This window comes from Ursus americanus, chromosome 11, assembly GCF_024610735.1.
Source record: "Ursus americanus isolate L20-20 chromosome 11, mUrsAme1.1.p, whole genome shotgun sequence".
Taxonomy (NCBI): Eukaryota; Metazoa; Chordata; class Mammalia; order Carnivora; family Ursidae; genus Ursus; species Ursus americanus.
The window spans coordinates 39,163,897-39,188,220 of NC_142137.1; the positions used below are offsets into that span (position 1 = coordinate 39,163,897).

The window sequence follows — 24,324 nt, forward strand, 5'->3', positions numbered from 1 at the left end:
TTTCCATACTTTCACCAGCACTCATAATTTCACTAAATAAATATTTTACTGATACAAAGAAATACAAAACCACTCCATCTGAGGGACTAGATATCAAAGAACTTTGCTGTGCTCCTTAATAATTTCAGGGAGCAAAGACTTCTCTGACCATAGGGACCTTTTTGCAGTATGTTTCAGAAAGGATGATGTGATGAGTACAATCCCAAATTCAATGCATCGTGATATGTCTTACCTACAGGTATCCACCCATCGCTTCTCTGTAACATGTCATCCTAATTGTGCTTAGCATGCTCGGGTTCCTGTTACGGGTCTAAATCAACGTTTTTCTTACTTACACATTGTCAATGCAGCATACCACAAAATCTCAATATTTTTCTCTCAAAGCATGTTTCTAATAGATGATGAGAGTCTAATTTTAGAATCTAAGGCTCTTGGCTAATGAAAGTAAATTAGAAGTTGATTGGCACAAGAGCAAATGTTATTCCATTAACAAATGACCATAATTTTTTTCCCGCACCTAAAATAATTTGTTTTAGATTGTCTGGCAATGAACAAATCTTACACATAAACACAGTTCAGAGAAAAAGGAACAATGTATTGATTTATAAGGAAGATAAGCATCGCTTGAATCAAGAATCCACAATGAAGTCTAGATTCAGTGTGAAGAACCACCATTTTGGAACACTGACTCTGGCGAGTCATAAACTGCCTGCCTTTGAAAAGCCACTCCCCCAGTGAGATCCAGTCCCGTTGCCTTTGCCTCCTGTCTAAAGCATCTCTGTTTTGTTTCAGCTGGCAGGGTTCATCTACGCCTGTTATGTTGTGAAATGTATAACTGAAGAAGAGGACAGCTGTAAGTATTAAAGCTCTATTCTGTTTCTTTCAAGTTCAAAGCATCTCCTTTACTGCCTCCTACCTAGCCTTGCCACTTCTCAGACAATATCCTCCAACACATCATTGGAACAGAGGATAAGCCTTTTGTATCTATCGGACTAAAGTGTTTTCATAAAAGTATCCAGCATATTGAGAAAATGGAGAATTACCCATTTTGAAAACATTTTCTTTCATTTCATTGAAGGTATTTTTTTAAAGATGTGTTTCTCTTATAACAATTCTAGTAGAGAATAAAGAGGGGGAATTAAAGACAGAAATGATTTTTAAGTGTGGTTAATTTGCTTTCTTTTTATAAACCCTTATTAAGGATTGATACCTAATCAGTTTCACCCAGGACTAAAATTCCCAACAATCAACAACTTGGAATGGTTCTTAAAATTTTCAAGAAATGACTTCAGATTAATTCAAGAAATGTGTTTTCAGGAAACCAAATACTCATATTTCCTTTTTGTTCCTATAATTTGATGCAAATAGTTATCACTCTCTGTCAGAGTCTCAGCCTTGAGGCCTATTGGTTGATCCAGAATTTAGATGTCGGTACCCTCTTCCAAGCCCTAAGTGGCTCCATTGTGTTTCACTCTTCTAAACATGGCAGATGGAAGGTGTCACTTGTTCCTACCCCCTAAGGATCTGAAATAGGAGGACTGGAAGAATACTTCTATGCTCGTGGTACTATCATGGATACTTGCCTAGGTAGCTATATTTACTTGGAAGAAAAAAATCAGAGTTGGAGATCTTTTTTCTTTTTTTTCTGGTTTCCAAAAATATTCATAATGATTGGGATTTCAAGACAAAAGATGAGATCCACTGCTCTGTAAAGGAAAAATTCCAAAGAGAAATATGTGTTTCTTCTTCACTTTCCAGTCATACTAGAAAGGTGGGAGCAGTACCAGGTGATCAATTTAGAGGAGGCACTTTTTCGATCACAGTAATACGTAATGTAAAATCAGGAATATACAGTACATAGTTATTTTGTGTGTTAAAAGAAATGATGGTCCTTTCACTAAAAACATCATTTGTGTAATACTCCTCAGTATATCAAGTGTTATGTCAGGCTTTGGAGATTTTAAGGTTCATAACACACAAGCTTTTACCTCTAGGAATTTACCAGCTAGTAGGGAAAAACAAACATGTGAACACGTAAGTATAATAAAAATCTGCAGAGTGTATATTGTGGGGAGATGGGAAAGGGACCAGGAATGGTTTCATAGAGAAAGACACTCTTGAGCATGATCTTGAAAGATGGATAGATATTGTTGGGTAGCTGATGTGAATAAGGTGATCTGAGGCAAAAGATGAAAAAGCACCACGGCATCTCACAGCCTGCCATGTGGGGGCAGAGCTGCCAGCCTAATATGACTGAATTGTACCTGTATTTCCAGAGAAGATTGGAAAAGAGAGCATGAATGAGTCAGTAGACAAATGGTCATGACAGAGTAAGGAGTTTGGACTTTATTTTGTATATAGCGTGACAGCAAATCGATTGGCAGGTAGCTTATGAAAAAAGAATAACATAATCAGAAACGTGCTTTAGAAAATCCCATTGGTATCAGTATGAAGGAAAGACTTGTTGGGGGCAAGATGAGGGAAAGAGAGACTAGTTAGGACATCATGAAAATGACTGAGATACGAGATGATGAGGGTCTGGACATCTCTGTATTAGAAATGGAGAGGCTGCATCTGGTAAGAAACACGCTAACAGGACGTGATTCCTGGGTGATGGATGGGTTCTGTGTAAAAGAAGGACCGACAGCTTCCTGGGTTTCTGGTACAAGTGAATGGCTAAATGGAAATGTCATTTGAGGGAAGTAGAATGGGGATGTGACAATAGGTTCTGTTTAGACAGGTGGAGATTGAGGTGCCTAATGAATGCACTTGAGAGGATATCTCACGAGCGCTTGTCTTATGCACAAAAGCCTTATTCAAAGATTAGGAAGGGTACAGATGTATGGATTTTAAAATATATGGACTCTACAACCTATGTGAATTCAAATATTATCATTTTGTGTCTTTGTGCCAAATCCTTGGTGAAGGGCAAGCCCAAATTTCATATGGCAATTGAGCTTTCCTTCAACTATAATGTTTGGTTTCATTTCACTATGATGTCAGTGCATTTTTATCTTCAGAAAATACTGACACACCAAATCTCCTGGACAGATAATCAGTATCTCTCCAGAAGAGTGCCTCCCAAAGGGGACCCCAGAAATGCTAGTTCCGTAAGATATACCGCTCGGAAAGATTCCAAAGCTAAGAAAGTGTGACACTGAAAATTTAGAAGGCACGTTTACATATTAACAACTCTGAGGCTTTTGTGGTAAAGTATGGCTGATTTTTCCTCATCTACAATTTTGTTTTAACCATACTACTTGGGTGAAGCCAGACGCAAATCACAGGGAGAAACTAGAAAGATTTCTACAGTTTTATTATGCTCACAGTTTCCCAGGGAGAACACAGCACCCATACAAGGCCGCTGGGAAGGGTCATGAGGCAGAGAGAGAGAGCAGAACTGTTGGCCAAGCACCTTTATTGCAGTTTCCTCAGAAAGGAATGGGCAAGGCAGTGTAAATGTTTTAGGACTGGCTAGCTAAGTTTGAGCCCATGTTCACTGTGACTATTAGAGGAGATGGTCTGGGGGTACCTAAATTCTCCAGATGTTTTAAGGGAGCCAGGGTTGACTTGGGAATAACCAGTGGTCATTCTGTAGATGTTAAAGCATTAAGTTACAGAAATTAAAAGTGAATATCCCAAACATTTGAACACAAAACCCTTTTTCATAAGAAATCTTAATATTCCAGAGAATTGGAATGCTGAGGAACTCAGCGTAGAGAATTCCAACCTCTGTCAAGTTTTAGCCAAAGCCATGTAAATCCAAGGGGATATGAAATCACAAATATCTTTTGGAAAGTCAGGTTTTTCTTTCAAGCATCTAATAAACTGTTTTCAAAAAAACTCCAGAAAATGGTGCTAATATCTTTATGTGTATTTTGACCATGACCCCTTATCTGCCTTTATGAATACGGATCCCAAGTCGACTCCTCATAAACAAGTTTTCTCATTTTAGTCTTTTTGCTCAGTGGTTCAGATGAACTACTTGTTTGTTTGTGAACCAAATAGACTGATACTTACCTTAGACATTCGAGGAACTCCTAACCAGCCTGGAGGAGATGCTCATTTGGGCTAGTTCTCTGTCTAGTTAGGTTCATTTACTATGGTCATTTACACACAGGATTAAATTGTGAGTATTTGTTGAACACAATGCTTTGGATTGATATTTCTCTTGTGTTATTGTCTCCATCATTTGTCTGTCTGCTCACCTGCAGACACTGCCTAAATCCTCAAGAGTAAAAAGGTTGGAAATTTCTGTCTGATTTTTAGTAATCATATTCTAGAGAAAATTATTTTGATCCCTTAAAAGCATTCTGGCTTGGCAAAAAAAAAAAAAAAAAGCTCTCAGAAAGTAAGGCCTGAAGTACGGGAGAAGTTCATTGTATGTGTAAACAGGAAAGGGGGCTCAGGATTGTCTGCTCTTACCTGCTATCCTATCGATCTGCAACGAAGCATTCAGAGAGCAGAAGACCGGCAGGAGGCCGGCGGTGCTAGCCACCTGCTTGCCAAGTTAGATAAGTTTGCATTCCTCAGAGCCTCGTGAGGAACAGAGGGCAGTTTTAGGTCTGTCACTATGCTGAAAACGGGCAGGAGAGAGAGAGGGATAAGGGCCCAGTTTTGGAAACTGGAAATTAAGGTATGTTGACGTCAGTCTGAAGCGGCCCAGCTCTGCGCTCCATTTTGATAGTGCAGCCCTTACAGCTGGTGTAGCCGGGAGGCTTCGGAGGCAGAAGCCTCCAGGGAAACTACGGGAACGGTTCAGGCTCCAGGAGCAAACTCACCCACTTCACCCCGCGAAATAGCCGTCAGTCATCAGCGAACTAGAGAGAGTTAGACTGTAGGCACACCAAATGCCTGAGAATTTTTTTTTTCCTTATTTCTCCTTTTAAACAGTATCTCATTTACTTTTGCGAAGCCCAGCTCGATAGATAGGTAGAGAGATGAGAGAGAAATAGATACACAGATAAATAGAGAAGATAGATAGATATGCTTTCATACAAAGGGGGTTTTTTTGTTTTGTTGGGGGGGGGTTCCAATCAAAGAGCCTGGACCTTGAAGTTTGCGTCTGACTCTTCAGTTCTGGAAGCCAGAAGCAGAGCCCGACAGGCCGGCCAGGGCACGCTCGCAGCACGCCACTGCCATCTGCTGGGCCTTCCGAGAGATAGCAGCCCCGGGAGCAGAGCGGCTTCCCGGCCGCAGGAAGACGGCCACGGCTGCCCCGCGTAGTAGTCGCCTAGGGCTGCAATAACAAAATCCCACAGACTGAGTGCCTTAAACGACAGAAATTTATTTTCTCACAGTCCTCGAGGCTAGAAGTCCAAGATCAAATTATTGGCAGCTTTGGTTTCATCGGAAGCCTCTGTGCTGGCTTGCGGGCAGTGGCTTCTCACTCTGTCCTCACTGGACCTTCTCTGTGTGGGCAGGCCCCTGGAGTCTCGTCCTCTTCTAATTCTCTTTTTTTTTTTTTTTTAAGATTTTTATTTATTTGAGAGAGCGAGCACGAGCAGGGGGCGGGGGGCAGAGGGAGAAGAAGACTCCCCACGGAGCAGGGAGCCCCACTTGGGACTCAATGGACCCTGGGATCATGATGAGCTGAAGGCTAACATTTAACTGACTGAGCCACCTAGGCGCCCAGTCTTTTCCTCTCCTTATAAGGACCCCAGTCCTATTGGATTAGGGCCCCAGCCTTATGACCTAACCCCCAATTAGGCCTTTAACATATAAATGGGGGGGGGCGGGTTTCAGTTCTGACCATTCCATATCAACACACACACACACACACACACACACACACACACACACTCACATACTCACATCATGGGGCTCCCGGACGTTTGACCGTCCCTGTGCGACACAGATTGGAACCAGCAGTGGCTCCTGGCCCACCAGGCGCGTGTGGGTAAGAGCTCCAGGCTGTGCTAGTTCCCATCTCCCCGGCTCCATGCTCTCTAAGGAGTTCCCGGTCAGCACCCCCTGCCTTGGCGTGGGGTGATCTGCCCTCAGATGAGTAGCTCCTCACCAGAAAAAACCTGGGAGCCTGCTCCAGAGGGTGTGCCTTGACACTTGAACCCTATTCGAGTGAGGCAACCGTTGCCACGTACTTTTATATATTTGTTCATGAAAAGGCAGCGATATTTCTTAGGAGGAAAGACCGTCTCCAGGAGAGCGGGCGACCCTGCTGTGCGTCTTTGTGGCAAGGCTCTTCCCGTATCATCTGTTGCCAACCACGCTGCGTTTTCCTGATGACCTCCCGTCCTTTCTATTCTCCCCTACGTGTTCTCTTTTACAATATTCTGTGAAAGAAATGAAATGTTCCGGGATTCTTGGCCTGGTGTGCCTTTTATGATATATGTAGCTCCTCTCTCACTCAATCCCTAGCTCTCCTGCTCCACAGTTGGGTGTCCACTTACAGGGATAGAATGAAAAACTTCTCTCTCGGCCTCGTTCGCACTGTGAGATGTGACAATTGAAAGAAAACATGCAGCCATGGAAAATAGCACCAATCCAGAACAGAAAAAAAAAAAAAAAATCCTAGGATTTCTCAATTTGTATTATGTTTCCTTATAAACCTTTTATTTAATAGTTAAACTAAAACTAAACATCCGTCCTCTAGAAAACACATCCATTTCTCTTAAGTAATCACTGTCTTTTTTAAAAGAGAGTCGTATGCTTGCAAGGGTTATTAAATATTCAAATCACCCCTGGAAAGATACAGAATGTCATTAAGAAAATAATATCCTAAAGGGACCTATTTTGAAAAAAATATTGAAAAATGAATTCTAGGTGTTTAAACTTGTAGATACACCCAAGCACAACCCACCAACCAAGCGGACATGCATAAAAACCTGTCCGGAATTCTCTAAATTCAAGTGGCCTTGGGATAAAAGTCACAATTGATTTATAGAAACGTTCATTTGAAAAGCAAACCACAGGAAATTATTCACTTCTCTGAGGCTAATAATTTTCTGTTATTTTTGTTTGATTTTTCTTCTAAAGGCTGCTGGCCTACACTTCTGTGTATTGAACTCCTTTCTGTATGTTTTGATCATTTTTCCAGTTTGTCAGGATCATTGAGTTTGAAGGCAATTCTTTGAACACAATCACACGCACTCCCACTTTTGGGGGAGGTAGAAGTGGCAGCAGGGAGGAGTACTACCCCTTTAAAAAATATGTTTCTCCCTGTTTATAAAGAAATATAAGTTTACTGCAGAACGTATAGAAAACACAAACAACACAAAAAGAAAATTAGAATGACTCCACAATTCTAAATTCTGTTTCTCCATTAACATTTCAGTGTATTATATGGCTCCTAATCTCCCTTCCTTCCTTCTTCCCTTCCTTCCTTCCTTCCTTCCTCCCTTCCTTACTCTCTCTCTACCTCCCTCCCTATTAACTATCTATCTATCTTTCTATCTATCTATCTATCTATCTATCTATCCATCTATCATTCTTTGTATCTGGTTGTTAGCGTCATACTATACATTCTATTTGGTAATCTAAGCTTTCTTTCTTGTTATTTATAAATCACTCTTCAAACTTAACCTAAGGGGTAGGCAATTAGCAGTTCAAAAAAGGTGCCAAGTTCTTGGATATCAGATTGACAGAGTTAAGAGAATGTTGTGTCTCTTTCACCTTTGGAGTATCACACTCAAGCAATCACATGAGAATGATATATTGTTAGTACGGTACTATTTTATCATCTCTTCATATCATTTGTTTTGTTAATTTTCAAGGCGACTGAGTGAAATAATCTTGTCCGCATCTGCTAGCCTCCCATAAAACCCAAACTTGACATTTCTTTCCCCATTTCTGTACAGAATCATATATGATGAAAGCCTGGAGCCCCAGATTTCGAATGCTACTAATCTCCAGCTATGCTGTTCGGAATCATAGTGAGGCCAGGGTAAAAGGAGTCACCTTGCTCCTCCCTCACCCTCCGAAAACACAGGAGCTCTGCTTTTATTTAATTTTACAACTTTTACGATCTTATGCTTAAGATTTCTTTCGGACTAAGAATACTGCAGGTTTTTAAATGATGGAAAACTACTGTCTACCACTCTATTTCAACACCTTAATTTTGTCTACCCATAAAGATTAAATGACTTGCCCAAGGTCACTGAGCTTATTCGTGGTCAGAATAAGCTCAGTGACCTTCTGACACCAATACAGCACGAATTGACTCCCTCAGGATAGAAGAATATTAGCCAATGCCCCTCGGGGACCACACCTGTCTTGACCGCTGCTGTATCCTCAGCATCGAACACATCTCCAACCCGGAGCAGGACTCAATAAGATCTGGGAAATAAATGAATCAATCAATCAGCTCTCCACAAACACTTGGACTGTCTGGAAACTGCTAAGGAAATGTGACATCGCCTTAGATCCCAGTCTAAGTAAATGAATAATCAATCATAATAAAGCACTTTCATCATTTTCTAAGCAAATGACAGGAAAGAGTGGGATGGAGACATGCTGCCATATGTAAAAATGAAAGACTGAATAAATGATCAACACCTGAAACAAATGCCGACATATACATATGCCTCCTGCTGATCACATGCAAGTTTCTATCAGAGGCAACAGCATTTCCTAACAGTGAAATCCAGTTTTTACATTACATTGTCTTCCCCATTCGCTAGTACTGGTCTCTTTTTTTCAGCCTCCTGTTAAATTCCTCCCTCTTGTGGTCACTGAAGGTAAAATATATAAGCTTTATTTTTAACTTTGGGTGTTCAGGTGAAAGTTGCGTCTGATTCCTCAAGGGTCACTTCTTATTTTCCCCTTTTTCTCACAATGACTCCTCCATTATATCACACTGCTTTCCACTTGTGCCCACACACATACATACATGCACTCACATCCACACTCCCTTGTGCACACACATACACACTATGATCATCTTTTAAGGAATTTCATGTCCCCAAGTCAAAAATGCGGGGGAAGGAAATTGATTTATTCCCTACCCTCTGTTGGTTCAGAACAATCAGGACCTTGTTTCTAAAGAAACACATTGTAACAATATTCAGACTAGCACAAAGGAGGACCTTTTCCTGGGGCGTAAGAAAGGAAGTATTTTATGCAGAAGATATTTCTGCCTGGGAGAACTGAAGTTATCCAATATTCTTCAGGTTGTTTTAATCAACCTCAATGGAAAAGAAAGCCAGAGAATGAGCGGAAGGAGAAGTGGTGACATTTACAGAAATGATTAAAAGAAAAGCCTTCCATTTTGATGATTCTGCCTCGTCCTCCAATTCTGCGGTACCCAGTCCACCTGTAATGGACTCTCACCCCCTCTCTGGACTCGCATTGCTAATGATATGACAAAGAAAGCAGCTAAGTGGCAGGAAAATAGCATGCTTTTAGCACCACAGTGTAGATATACACGCTCACAAAATAAAGTTCCTGAGATCCCATAGTCCCATCTCAAAAGAACAAACGAGAACAAGACAAAGAGCTGGCACAGGACACTGAGCGCTAAAAGCCCTCCAAAGCTGAGGCGTGTTGGTCAGGAAGGCTCCACAGGCAACGTTCGTCTTTTGATAAATGATGCTGGCAGGTGCCCACTTCATTAGGTCCAGTTGTGCTTCAGTTTGGGAAGTGGCTTCTAATAGATACGGAAGGCTGGGCTTCGCGATCTCCTTCTTAACAGCAGGAGAGTGAAGAGCGCTGCATCTCTAAGGATGGCCACCAGGTTTGCAGAATGAAAACATCTGAGCGCGGCCGCCTTACGGAGCCTCTGAAAGAGTGCCTTGTAAATAAGGGAGCAGAGGGCGAGCCCTGGGTCCTGCGTGACATTTCAATGGGGCCGCTCTAGCTGCGGAGACACACGGAGGCCCCCGTGAGGATTGGTTGGCATTGTGTGGCAGGAAGTGAAGGAGAAACAAACTTAAAGCTCACAGGAGGTGAGGTTTGTTTAAATAATAGAAAGTAATTAGACCGAAGACAAAAATCAGTGATGGCATTTTATAATTACAATTAATTTAAAGGTTAATTTCCTTTGGTGCTAAAATCTTATTTAAAACATTTACCAGGAAAGGAAATTAGGATGTTGCTATCAAGAGGCATAGAGTGCTTCTGGGAATCCATGCCTATTATCACTTGAAAATTAGGTTAGGCCCAAAGTGGGAATTTCAATTCATTTTTGCGTATAATGGATGGTGGTCAGGCTCAGAGTCAGTGAGGTTGGCTGGTGCAAGCACTGCAAGATTTGCATTTTTTGTTTGTTTGTTTATGGGATTAATTGCAAATGTTTCCAACAAAGGAGCCTGGTTTATACATGAACAATCCTGACACGGAAATAAAATTGGATATGGATTGCCTGCTGCCTTTGTAACTAATGAAGCTGATGTTAAGAAATTCCCAAAAAGCAGAAAAGCAGAGGGAAGCACACAGTGACATCCCTTCGCCTTCCTCACGGAAGCGAATGGAATCAGGGGACAGTGTTTCTGTTCGCTCTAAACATTCCAATCCTAGTCCCCTCTCCCAGTTCCCACATTTTTTTCATTACCCTGTTTTCCAGTTGGAAATTGTCATGTCTTAGGTTCCAAATGCTGCGTGTGTGTATGTGTGTAAATATATAAATATTATATATATATATGCACACTACATATACTCTATGGTATGTATACACACTACACAGCAGCTCATCTGCCCGGAAACTTGCTTAGTAAAATTAATGCATAATAGGAGTAACAGTCAGAGAGAAATAACTCCTTTGCACATTCACTATGCCTGTGTACATCTGCTCATTTTAAATATTTTATTGCTATCATTGGTCTGTAAAACCATCCCAGAAATATGGAACTGTGCAGAACCCTAGAGCTGTGAGCAATATTAGCAATCACCTACTTTAATCCCCTCATTTTACCGTTGAGGAAAGGGACACTTGAATTGACTTTCTCTAAGTCAAACATTCATTTAGAGGCAGAACTGGGAATAGAACCTAAGTCTCCTGATTTAAATGTACTTTCCACATACTTCTCTGTGATAACCAAGATTGATTCTTTCAACACGTCTTTATCAAGTAACCACTCTATGGGAGGCTGTGTGTTAGTCACGAGGGATGAGGTGGGGAACCAAGCGGATACCGCCTTTGCCTTCATGGTGCTTAGAGTCAAGGATGCAGTTCACACAAAGAACTGCTGTAACTCATAATGAGAATTCAGGCAAGGGGAGGAGTTGTGGTGGGAATGCACCCCCAGTGTCTCATCCAAATGAGAAGACTAGAAAATTCTTCCCTGAAGAGATGACATTTTGGCTGAAATCTATAGGAAATGTCAGAGGGATATGTAGAATTTAACAAAAATAGGTGTGCCTTTGTTACGACTGCTTTCCAATCCCTATTGACCAAATGTACACCATAATTCACACAGGAATAATCTTCAGTGTTTTTAATGAGCTCGATATAGCAAATCTAGTTTCAGCTTTTGCAAACATCAATAAAAATGTTAGAATAACCACCGGACATTCTCTTTTCTGAAACCACTACTGTCGTTCTAAAAAGATGATGAATTTCAGCTCCAGAGTTTTGGGATTTTCCTTTCTGGAGGAAGCAAAATCATGCAAAGATTATGTTAGCAAGGATTATAAGGCAAGGCATGCATGGTTTTTTATTTTCTTAAATATGCCTACATACATAAACGTGCCCACACCCTAATTAAAACCACTGCATTTAAATGGGCTGTGCATTCTAAGTATATCCTGGATGTCAGCTGAGAAGACATGCCCATCATGTCTAACTCGCTCACCTATAGCTTATAATAACTGTTCTCTCCGATGTCATATCTAATTGAAAGCGGGTCTAACAGGGAAGAACAAAACAAAGATTGGTGAATCCGATCCATCCAAATGGCACAGCACAAAGCGAGACCAGGCACCTTGAAGGTGAAGTTTGCTCAGTTATCTCATCACATTCTGTATGCTTCTCCACATCTATCGAAAGCATTAAAGATGCCTGGATACATCATTTTCTGACTCTAGCTTTACAATTTCTTGACCTCCTCAGCACTTACCACCCTTGTTACCACTCACTTCATCTACCCCTTAATTTCCTTCGTCAAAGAGGCTAATTTGGATCACCTTCACTGTGGAGAAAGGAGGCTTCTCCAAAATCACATATTTAAAATTCTCTGCCTGACAATAAACTCCTTTTTTTTTTTTTCCTCCCACTTTGCTCCCCTGTCTCCCTCCTGGAAAAACTTCCCTTCATCCTCATTTAAGAACTCCACTCCACGGGAACCTTTGTTTTTCTCATTCTTCAGATCTTTCCCCTTCTCATCTATGTCCGGGATATGGCAGTGATGCCCCCCCCCCCCAGCCCCTTGCACTTGAATCATGCTTGGATTTTCAACAGCCACACTTGATGAGCTCGGGTTCACTTTCCCCACTATAATCCTGGGTTGCTGCACATGATGGAGAAGTTCTCTAAACATGGCTGGATGCTCTCTCCTGCTCAATGACGCTTTCGCTTCCTCCCGTTGACTTTCCTCAGGATCTGTTCCAAACCTAGGCGTGGGTTCTGAACCTAAGCCTAGTACTCAAACCAAAAAAATTAAAGCTATCAAACATGAAAACCTTCCATTTTTCTCCCAGAACCTGAAAAATTCTCTATGCTGGCAATTATCCTTTTCATCTTGCAACCCTACCTAAATCTGAGAGGAACAGTTAAAGCTTTTCCTTCTTGAATAATCCTTCACCGAACATTGAACTCATCCTCTCTGCCTGATCCAGGAGGATAAGCTTTCAGGCTCTTCATTCTGGCACACTCCACTGGATAGTTCCTTTTGCCTACATCCAGGCCGCAGCCTCAGAGACCACAAAAGACCGGTCCCAGCCTCTCTGTCCTTTTATAAAATATACAGGGTGATTTCCAAAAATGTATTTGAAGTATGAAAACTCAGCCCCATGTAGTTTTTTTTTTTTAAGTAAAAAAATAGTCTCTCTTTTTTTTTCCCTATATTATGTCACAAACGCTATTCCCGTTGCTTGTCAGATCGCAATTAACCAACAGAGTGGGCAATTGAAGGGTTTCCATAGACCTACCTCGGCTTTCCTCAGCTTCTGCTGATGACCCAGTACTACGTCATTCCAAGCAATACTCTTGGAAATTCTAATACACAGCTCTCTTCCTCTCTTAGTAAAGCACCTAAACATGCATTTTAAATCATTTTCTTTGTATAAATCCCTTTCAAAAAAGAGATGAGATCCCAAATCTATCCATGGTGTATCTTTAATATACATGCATCTAACTATTGCATCTGACACTTCATGCTGTCACTTACCCTATGAAGTTGGAACTGTTGCATTATCCCTACGTTAGGGAGGACAATAGCCAGGCTCAGAGCAGTTGTGACCTACCTGTGGGTACGATGCTGGTAAGAAGTAAAGGTACAACCTGAGCCAGGTCTTCCGACTCCACAGCCCTCAATCTTGGCACTACTTCCCCCTCCCTGTGATGTATCCAGGGGTGACTTCCACTGGTGGAGGGTTGTTTGATAGCCGCATCCTGCTGTCAGCAGAAAAACCGCGTGTATTTCTTCAAATCTCCTAAACGGTACTGCCTTCACTGAAAACAGGCAGAAATAGACAAGAGCAGAAAGACGGAATACTTTGTCACATGAAACTTACATTTTATTTTTTATTCAGTTTTAAAACCAAAAGCTTTAAGTGGTTACTCAAACTATTTCTAATGAAAGAAGTATTTCTTCTGCTATGATACCATTGTAGTGATCGCTTTTCACTTTCATTTTGGACGGGGCCTATGTAAATGTGTTTGAGGCCAAGTGTAAAATATTGAAGATCTGGTTCTAATATAACGAAGGGAGAAACATGAAAGTAAGACCCTGAAAAATACATCTACTGAACAAGGTTAGGAAGTGAATTTCGAGTGATTTAGCCCATAAGTCATCTGCCGTGATTGAGCTCATAAGTCTCATTTCATTCAATGTGGGCTTCGCCTGTCAGGAGCCCTCTGCAGTGTAACAGTCACTGTAGTGACCTTTAAGGCAACAACAGGGTAAAGTACCCCTACAGAGGGTTGTTTCCCTAATCAGGAAAAAAAATAAAAAGTAACTCAGCGTCCGCTCAGGGATTTTAGCCCAGACCAAACACCTCAAGCTCACACAGTAAGCTGAATTGCTACCACCATGAAAATCTGTGTGGGAGGAAGGTGGTTCTTTTGAATTTGGCCTACGGTTGGTTATGCTCTAAATTTCTTTTGTGCAACTGGAGACAAGTACCCTTGAAATTCTCACCTGCAGAGATAATGGATATACACTCTGTTTTCATAGGCCCACACAAATTCTTTAATGTCTTTCAAGGAGTTCTTCTAAATATTTAGGCTTAGTTTTCTGTGATCTGCCTTTTAAAATTCCCCCTCATGGTCTTTTCCAGCTCTGTCTCCAAGAGGGAGTATGCTGACTACTGGCTTTGTCATTAACAACCAGGGTACAATTTTATATTACAATACTCACTACCAACATGTATTTTAAAAAGGCAATTTTAGGTTTACTGAACTCACTGTTCATGAGTGAGAGGTTTAAATAAATGGGGAGCTCACAGCAGGGAATATATTTTAGCAAGGAATATTTATTCAAAAAGCATTCTTCTCTTGATAATTTTTAAATTCCACTATTATTAATGTTATTAAATTATAGTTATTAAACTGATATGGCACTTTACTAATTTAAAATAATTGGACTTCCCTACATCTCCTTAGGTCAGTAGATATAAATATACCCATATTGCAGATAGGAAAACTAAGGCAAAAAGAAAATGTAACAGTTGCAAAGAAAATGATAACATTCCTGAGTTGTTGTCAAAGACGAAAGGCAAATCCCTCCAATGAGGCAAAAATTAAACGAGGACAATTTTTATTTTATTTTGTCACCTTCTGCCCCATTAGGATGGTGTAAACTGGCCAGAAAGAAAATCATGTTTTTCCTGCCAATTATCAACATTTGTAGCACTGGGGTAGCATTCATGGAAGAATGACTCTCTCACCGGAGTCACTTTGAGGCTAACGATGTCTTAGCCTCTCTCCCTCTACTCCTCTAGGCCAAAGAAACTACTGTGCTGGTTTTTTCCCATTGGTATTGAAAACTTTCTTTTATCTGTCAGGACCCAGAAAACAACTAACATTCCAGATCTTCTAGAAAGTGTCTTCTCTTTATTATCATCGAAGTCCTTAAGGAGGAAAGAGTAAAAACAGTTGAATCCCACTTAGAATTTTTCCAACATCTACACTCCAATGATTGCCTTATTTTTCCTTACAGCCTAACAGGTCTAGAGAGTTCAGTCAGTAAAAACAGTCTTCCAGGAGCCAAGACACTGTTTGGGGTTCTGGGCCACTGTAGCAAACAGTAGGAAACAGTACATTTCACTCGGCTTACATTACAGCAATGGAATCAATGAAGAAACAAGTAGATCACAATTTGTCAGGTGGTGATAGATAAGTTTCAACGAAGCCCAGTAAAGTTGAGTCAGGAGAAACTAAGCTCTAAGGACCCCCGCAAGTCTCCAACTGGTCTTGCACCAGTTAAAGTTACGTTTCCCTTTTTACAGGGATGTCCTGGCACTTGCTGCTTGTATGTGCCACTTATCACTTACATACTGCATTTAAAAATGAAGCCAAGCCTCAACTCCCTCCTGACATTCTTTATTGTTCTGTTAGAGACGACAGCACTCTCAGAGTCAACAAGTTTCTGAGTCAACTTTGAATCTTGTCTTTTCCTCTCCTTCCCCCATAATTCAAAAACTTGGCATGTGGTATGTTTTCTACCTCCTTCTCCATATATCTTGAACTCATTGTCATTTTTTCTTTCTCATTCTCCTAATCCTAATTCAGGCCTTCAGTAATTCCCATCCTCCATATTTTCTGAATATAACATATTCTGAATATAACATATTTCTTGAAACTACAGACAATATGCCAAGTGGCTATGAAGAAAACATGCCTCCTTACTTTGAAAAACACTATTGTAATCAAAGTAATATGAGAGGGCCTGAGAATACAAGTAATTTTCAAAAGAAAGGATCATTTAAAAGTTTATATGGTATCCTGCATAAGTTAGCAGACACAGAAGAAATGAACTAAACCTTGAAGGATGTTTGTTGTTTTTTTGTTTTGTTTTGTTTTGTTTTTTTGAGGCTGCTCACCTTATCGCCTCTTAAAGATATGTTATAGAGAACCAAGACATCTCATGAGTAACCATCACTGGCAAATCCAGCCTAGGTGGGGTTTTTGCTTTGATCCTTCTTCACATCAAAATATTCCTAGAATATTAGATTGAAGATGAGAAGAAGATGAAAGAATAAATTTTCCAGAAAGAACAGAGCAAAGATGCTAGAGAATAAATAACAAAGGGAAGCATCTCCAACCAATAGAAGACTCAAAGCAAGAACTCAAAAATGTTTGTTAAATGAATGGTATAAAAAGAAAACAAAAGCCTAAATATGTTAGATTTAATCTAAAATGTGATGCAAAACCTTTGATAACCTCCCAGGAATTTACTGGAATGATATGAGTGAAAAGCAGAAATCACTTCTGGAATATAGTTAGGAAAGAAATAGAGTACCTAGCTGCCAGTCCTGTCCTCAGCTGCTGTGTGCCCCCCGAGCAGTCAAGTTAAAGTGTATTTATCTGTAAAGTGAAGGTAATTGTTCCTACCTGCTTCACAGTTATTTTGTAAAGATAATTGATATCACCTGAAAGGGCCTCAGTTCCTTTGTGCAATTGTTTGGAACTTTATTTTTATTTTCAGGAGTTAAGGAGATTCCTGAGGAATCTCTTTTCTAAATAATGCAGAGATGAGCGATGAGCCAAACATCTAGATGCCATCACAATTACTTAGAAAAGGACCTGTCAGATGTTTTTGTTAACCTTATTGCTCAGAAAAGTTCTACAGCATGTGGTAGCCTCTTTAGAGCCTAAATAAATGTGATTATGTAAAGGAAAACAGACCAAAGGGGTATTAAGGGTATTCTAAAAATGTAAGCTGACCCCAGGGACTCAGTTTTTTTGAGAAAGAAAAAAAACTGGTTTCTTCTTCTGCTCTCCAGCCACCTGGCACCACAGTGAGTTCCAGATGTGGCTGAAGCAGCATCTGTGAGGGGGCAAGGAACTGAGGCTACCTACCCTGATCACCATGACATTAATGGTGTAGTCTGCTGGTCCAGCCTATGGCTCTTCCTCTCCCTCAGGTCTTTAGGAATTCATCCAGACAATTACTGAGAATGAATATAGGTGGACACTGACCTTCCGTAATTTCCTTGGCTGTGAACTCAGACATGCTTATAAAATATACAACAGAAAATATGCCCTTTGATTGTTGTTTAAATTTGAATGTCCCCTTCATGAGTGAAATGGTAAAAATCCATCCTGGTTCCATTCAAATCCTCCTCTTTTCTTATGCTCCTTCTGAGTCACCTTGCTGTTGGATCCTTTTTATGGTGCCTGATGATCTGAATGATCAGAACAATGGCAATCCTTCCACCGCAGTTCTAGTGCGATCCTCCCCACACGGGTCATTGTAAGCCAGCTCTACCGAACCCCACACCAGATAGATCATGGCTAATAAGAGCAAGCCCCAGACAACTCAAACACTGTTCCCAAAACATACTCAGGACACACCTCATTTCCCTTCTGACCTTTTCTTCTCTTTTTACTTATTTTATTTATTTTAAGATTTTATTTATTTATTTGTCAGAGAGGGTGCACGAGCACAAGCAGAGGGAGTGGCAGGCAGAAGGAGAAGCAAGCTTCTCACTGAGCAAGGAGCCTGATGCAGGACTCGATCCCAGGATACTGGGATCATGACCTGAGCCAAAGGCAGACGCTTTACTGAGTGAGCCACCCAGGCATCCCTTAACTTATTTAAATTCAATTAGTCAACATATAGTGTATCATTAGTTTCAGATGTAGAGTTCAGCTGTTCACCCATTGCATATAACACTCGTAGCTCATTATATCACATGCTCTCCTTAATGCCCACCACCCAGTGACCCTATCCCCCCACCCACTTCCCTTCCAGCAGCCCTCAGTTTGTTTCCTATAGTTAAGAGTCCCTTATGGCTTCTTCTCATGTCTTAGGAAGGTCTACATTGCTCCCAACTCAAGCTTTATTTTCCATTTTTGGTCCTGATTCTATATTGGACTTGAAAATTCATCTTGGTTTCTTCTAATTATCCCTTGGTTCACTCCACAATCTTTGGTTTGTAACTACCATCTGTTTTTTTCTGCTGTCCATCTCAAACTCCTGGAAACCAACCAAGGAAATGTTTCATAACAACAATAACCCGAGTTTAATTTAGATCTCCATTTCAGTGGAGGAGACCTTACCATTTACATCTGCTGTGATCTTATTCTAGTCTAGCCCACTCTGTTCTCCATCACCATCACTGGGGTGGGGACCATCTTACTGAGAGGGAACCTCAGAACAGGAAACTCTAATGCTGTGAACACCTCTCAGCAAACTAGTCCTTAACCGAGTCTCACTGTTTACAAGAGCGAACCCAAATGAAAGGGAATTTAGACACTATCTGCAATGAATCTCCAATCATAGACAATAATTTCTTAAAATGCAAACTTTAAATATAGTTGCCACTCAATTATGGTATAGCCCTTCGGGTGTCATTTATAATAGCTAATGTGCAAATGTGGGCAATTCAGAAAACAAAGGAGGCTCCTTCTCTTTTAATTCATCTTCTATAAAGTACTTGGAAAAGTTCCACAGTTGTCCCAAATTTCATAGTTGCTGTTTTTCTTTCTCCTACACTGCATGGCTTAGAAGAATTATAAAGAAAATCCGGAAGTTTCTCAGGGGCTTTTATTTGTCTTCTTCCACGCCCTATGTCTCACCCAGGGCTCTACATTCCTTATTCCATTTTATCCTCACACTAATTGTATGAAATAAGTATTTTAACTCCTATTTTAAGAGATGTTAAATGATTTCTTTAAGGCCACACAGCTGGCCTTAAAGTGGTCAAAGCAGTATTTGAACCTTGATCCTTCTGACATCAGGGCCTTTGTTCTTACACTGTTCCGCATTTGATGAGAAGAGGAATTCAGCCTCAGAAAAAGTGTTCTCAAGATAAAAAGAAATGAAGCATTACACCATAAAAAGACACAGAGGCACCACAAATGCACACTAAGGAGGGACAGAAGCCAATCAGATAAGGCTACATACTGTTTGAGTCCCACTATATGACGTTCTCAAGACGGCAAAACTATGGAAACAGTAAAAAGATCAGTGGTTGCCAGAGATTAGGGGAGGGAGGGATAAAAAGGCAGAGCCCAGGGGATTTTTAGGGCAGTGAGACTCTTCTGTCTGAGACTAGCATCGTGGATACATGTCATTATACATTCATCAAACAATGTCGCTTAAAACACCAGACCCTGATGTAAGCTCTGGACTGTGGGTGATGAGGATGTGTCGGGTGGATTTGTCAGTTGCAGCAAGCGTACCACTCTGGTGTTGACAGTAGGAGAGGATGTGCATGTGTAGGGACAGACGCTATATAGGAACTCTCTGTGCTTTCTGCTCAATTTTGCCGTAAACTTTAAACTGCTCTAAAAAATAAAATCTATTCAATAAAGATTTCCCCACTAAACAAACAGACGTCATAGACTTGATGTTACTTTACACCTGGCTCCAATTTCTACCTGTAGCGCTTAGGATACTAAAAGGAGAACAAAAACTAGTCAAAGCTAAGCCAATATAGAATATGACGCTAGAAGAAGTTAAGACATCCACAGGCATCCTAATTCAGCATCAATTTCCCTTTCCCTTTCCCTCTCCTTCCTGTCATCTGTGTTGCCAGCCTTTCATTGTTTTATCTCTGTTATCCATACCACACAACATTTAAGTCCAGGAGTGGAAAAGAAAAAATAAAAACAAAAGCTATTAATGGTACTCTCAATATTTACTGTTTCAGCAACTACAGCTTCCAAAACTTAATGGCGTAAAACAACCATTTATTATGTTCATGGGTCTGTGGGTAAGATTTCAGACAGGGCACTGTGAGGATGGGTTTTGTCTGATCCCTGGTATCAGGGGCCTCAGCTGGGAAGACTCCGCGACTGGGTTGACCGAACAGCTTGGGGCTGGAATCATTCGGAGGCATTTTTTCTAATGTATCTGGGTGGTGATGCTGGCTATCGGCAGGAACCTCGGCTAGCCTGTCGTTCAAAATACATACCCATGGGGTCTCCATTAATGTCTCCATGTGGGCTAGTTTGGGCATAGTGGCTGTGTTCCAGGAAAGCATCTCAAAAGAGCAAGGGGAAGTGCATGAAATCTCTATCATCTAGCCTTGGAAGTCACATAGGATCACTTCTACCATACTCTATTGGTCAAAGTGGCCACTAAACTCTACCCAGGTTCAAGACGAAGGGACACAGACCAAAACCACCAGATGGGAGGAGTGTCAAGATCCCACTGTAAGCAGATATGGAATAGGAGATATTGTTGCAGACACTTGTGATATACTCTATCAGTAACTTTTGCTATATGTTATTTTACCTTAAGTATCTAGGTATTTATTGCATTTGAATATTTGGTTAGACTTTGCTCCACATCTTTATTTCTGATTGCCTATTTCAGATTATAAACCATATAATGGCAAGGACAGCTGTGTTGAGTTAATTTACACAGGCTCCATCATAGCACCTTGAACTTGACAATCATAGTATATAATATTATTACTAGTGTTGCAATTGCTGATAGATACATGCACTTAAGCAGTCATTATTTTTTACGTTTGTAATGTGTTGCAGAAAATCTCCACACTAGGCAAAAAGACATACAGCATCTTTACTATGCAAGTAAATTTTATTACTCCAATTAGGTCTTGGTTGCTTGAGAGGAGTATGTAATTTCTTCTCCCAAGTGAATAGATTCTTGTAAAGCAATAATTGAGTCTCACAGTTGGGGGGGGGGGGGAATCACTACCCTGAAGGAACTGTCTGTTTTCCTCCACAATTAATCACTTTGGTTTTAATAGATTATTAAACAGTTTAGATGAGTAATCTGTGCGAGATCTTGATCATGGACGTGGAGCTCTTTTGAAAAGTTAACTAATGAAAGCAATTGTCCCTTTTCAGTTGATTTCATAGGTGGCTTTGATTCTTATGGTTATCAAGGGCCTCAGAAGACATCTCATTTACAACTACAGCCTATGTACATGTAAGTACTTGACTTTGGAGGTATTCTTCTGTGATACTAAAAGATGATTAAGTAAACATTATCATGGCACAAAATAGATGGCATGGAGCTTTCCTCCAATTTCATACTTTCAGTATTTTCTCTTCTATTAATATTGTCTTGACTGGGATAATTCTAATAACACTTTCTTCATAATTCTTTTTTTTAATTTAACTTATTGAAATACCATCTCTAAAGTTATCTTTAGTCTTATATAGAAGTATCAACTACATAGCTAAAAGGCCTTTATTAATATACTACTTCTTTGAATTATCCCAAAATTGTATATTTTGAAAATGATATAACGTTGGAGGTAGTTATATGTAACTATATATAAACTGTGTGTTCTGGCTTTCCCAGGAGAGTCTCCGTTTACACGATTGTCGTGGCATAGTTGTTACCAATACCTCCTCTTCCCTTTCAAAAGTATTCTCATTTGGATGATAAATGATAGGTTATACGTGGTTATATATAGTATAGCCCTAGTATATATAGTATAACCTTAGTTATATATAGTGTTAAAAAATAAAAAAAAAACTGAAAACTGAACAATAATGCTCTGTATCATTTTTCTGATGTGAAAAGTGAAAATTAAGCCAGAATAGTAACACTGAAATTTATCAGACCCTTAGCTCTAGCAGTCAAGAGAGCAGACATACAATCAGAGCCTGATTTTTATATCTGTGTTTAGGCAAATTCCCTTGGATAACAACTGATAACAAATTCTATATATCAGCATCAAGTGATATGCTGAATTGCAAGCGAAGATCAAAATAGAAAGTAAGATTCCAATTCATTTTGAAATGTGAGCTTCTCTCTTTGAAGATATGTGTTTGTCGTCGTTGTCCTCCACCATTGAATCATTTTACCTTTTAAGATTGTTAATGTGTAGGATAATGAATGGATTTTTAGAGTATTTCTCCTCCAAGATATTAAAGTAATTTTTATACACCTCCTTGTAAGCTTCTCCTTAAAAAGGGAATGATCTATGCATCATGCCTGCATTTTTCTTTGGAAGTATTTGGTAATACCACCCATCAAAAAGACTTTATCAGTTCAGAATTCAGCTGTATGTCATTCAAGGCATCCCCTCTGCAAACAGTGCATCACACATTTTCTTCTTAGTATCCCCACAACCACTGCCCTAATTCAGGCATTCATTACCCTAAGATTTCCTGTTGCTTCTTAATTTTAGTATCTCTATCCCATCTTCCATGAGGCTGCCAAATTAATCTCAAAGTACCATTTTGACCATCCCCCCCCCCCCGCCCCCAAACTGTCGATGAATCCCTATTACCTACTGCACAAAGTCCACTCTCCTCACCATAGCCTGCAAGTAGACTCTGATCTGGCCCCAAAGTTCTGCTGAAATATCTCTTCTCTTCAACCCTTAACAACTCTTGACTCCCAGACATAAGCAGATGATGCTAGGAGACACTGGGAAAACGTAATAATGAATAAGAACTGGCTCTTGTCCTCCTGAAGCTTAAAAGCTATTGAAGACAGTAATAGTCTGATATCTCCCCTCATCCATTTTTTTTTTTTGCCAGCCGAACTAGAACTCTTGCTTTCTGCAAACATGATGTGTATTTTTCCAACTGTCCATGTTGTTCTCTTGACACCAAACATATTTTTTTCCAAGATGAAATCCCACTATCCTCCAAATTGTATCTGCAATACATATTTTATAGAAGATTTTTAAATTTCTTTTTCCTCTCTTACTTCTTTTTTCTTTTGCCTAGTACTACGGTTGTTCTCTATTTAGGCTACACCTCTCCTGTCCTCCCAGGAAGACTTGATAGCTTACACAAAAAGTAAAATGATAAATCCTTTAAATTCTTTACCACTCTTCTCAATATTGTATCATAGCCTTATGTAAAGTATTCTATTAAAAAATAAAAGCAAAGCAGTAAGGAGTAGTGGTTAAGATGATCTGCTGAAGACAGAGTACTGGAGATAAAATTCTTTATGACCTTGGACATACAACTTTGAATAACTTTAATTATTCTCATCAAACCTAAGTTTCCTTATTTGCAAAATAGAGATGAGATTGCGTACATGCTTCATATAATTATTCTGAATTTAGAAGCACGTAAGACATAAAACATGCCACACAGTAAATGCTTAATCAACATAATTTATTATCAGTAGCAACAGCGCTGTTAACCAATATGACTCATGAAAAGACTGTATCAAGTCAGAAATAAATATGTACTATATTTCATTCCCAAAGGATTTCCTCTGTAAACAATGTATCACATATAATATCCACCCAAGTAACATGTAACAATGTTTGCACTTAAGAGTAGACCAGAACATCGACAAAACTTGCAATTGCTTGCTTCTGACAATATCACATAACATAGGACTTCATTGTGTTGATCAATATGAATGATCAATAAATGTGATCAAGTTATAATGAATGACATGTAACCACGTATGTAGGATTAGTTAAGATAATAACATGAGAATGCTAATTATACACAATCAAGTATATTGTTTCAAATCCAGCATTTATAATTCTAATGTTGTCTTTAAAGAGGGGACTCTGCAAATTTAACATCCAGCGTTAAATTCCTTGAGGACAAACCTTCCCATGATTTTATTAAATGGAAGAGTTTAAATGCCAAACGAAAAGTAATAAAAATGTTGTTTTCTTCCTTACTGCCTGGGAATGGTAAAGGTGTGTAAGAAGTTTTGAGTCTCACTGCTCATGAAATAAGTTAAATGTTTAACGAAATTCATATTTAGAAAGTTAGAAACACTTGTATGTAACAAATCGCTAGTCAAAATACAATCCTGTCCCTTCTACAAACCAGCCTGTCTGGGACTTCAGAGACTACAACACTAAGACTCTAGTTTACAGATGAGGAAACTGGACGAAGAGGAAGGAAAACAAAGGTCACACAACTGGTTAGTCATACAGCTGCCAATTATCAGCCAGTTCTCCTGACCCCTTAGCTCAGTGTTCGTTCCAAATTCTTGAACAGACCTGCGAGTTTGCTCTGGCATTCACTGTGTTTCCTGATTGTCCCTTTATTCATTTGTACGTCTCCATGCTAACTTAGCCGCCATACTTCCAAACAGGCCTGCCTCCCTCCCCTTCTCTGCGCGCCCTTTACCC

The 24,324-nt window shown here is 40.0% G+C and overlaps 1 protein-coding gene across 2 annotated transcripts in view; it reads left to right on the top strand.

The window, feature by feature from the left end:
- The window catches only part of NKAIN2 (sodium/potassium transporting ATPase interacting 2), a 935,859-nt gene that overhangs the window by 907,975 nt on the left and 3,560 nt on the right, over nucleotides 1–24,324 (top strand). Inside the window, exons 5-7 of one of the 2 annotated variants that reach the window (XM_087865453.1) lie at nucleotides 793–853; nucleotides 21,101–21,182; nucleotides 21,892–21,980. In XM_087865453.1, coding sequence (XP_087721579.1) covers nucleotides 793–853; nucleotides 21,101–21,182; nucleotides 21,892–21,916 — 168 coding nt within the window. In that variant the 3' untranslated portion in view covers nucleotides 21,917–21,980. The remainder of the gene's footprint in view (nucleotides 1–792; nucleotides 854–21,100; nucleotides 21,183–21,891; nucleotides 21,981–24,324) is intronic. The other variant, XM_087865454.1, reaches the window with a different exon arrangement.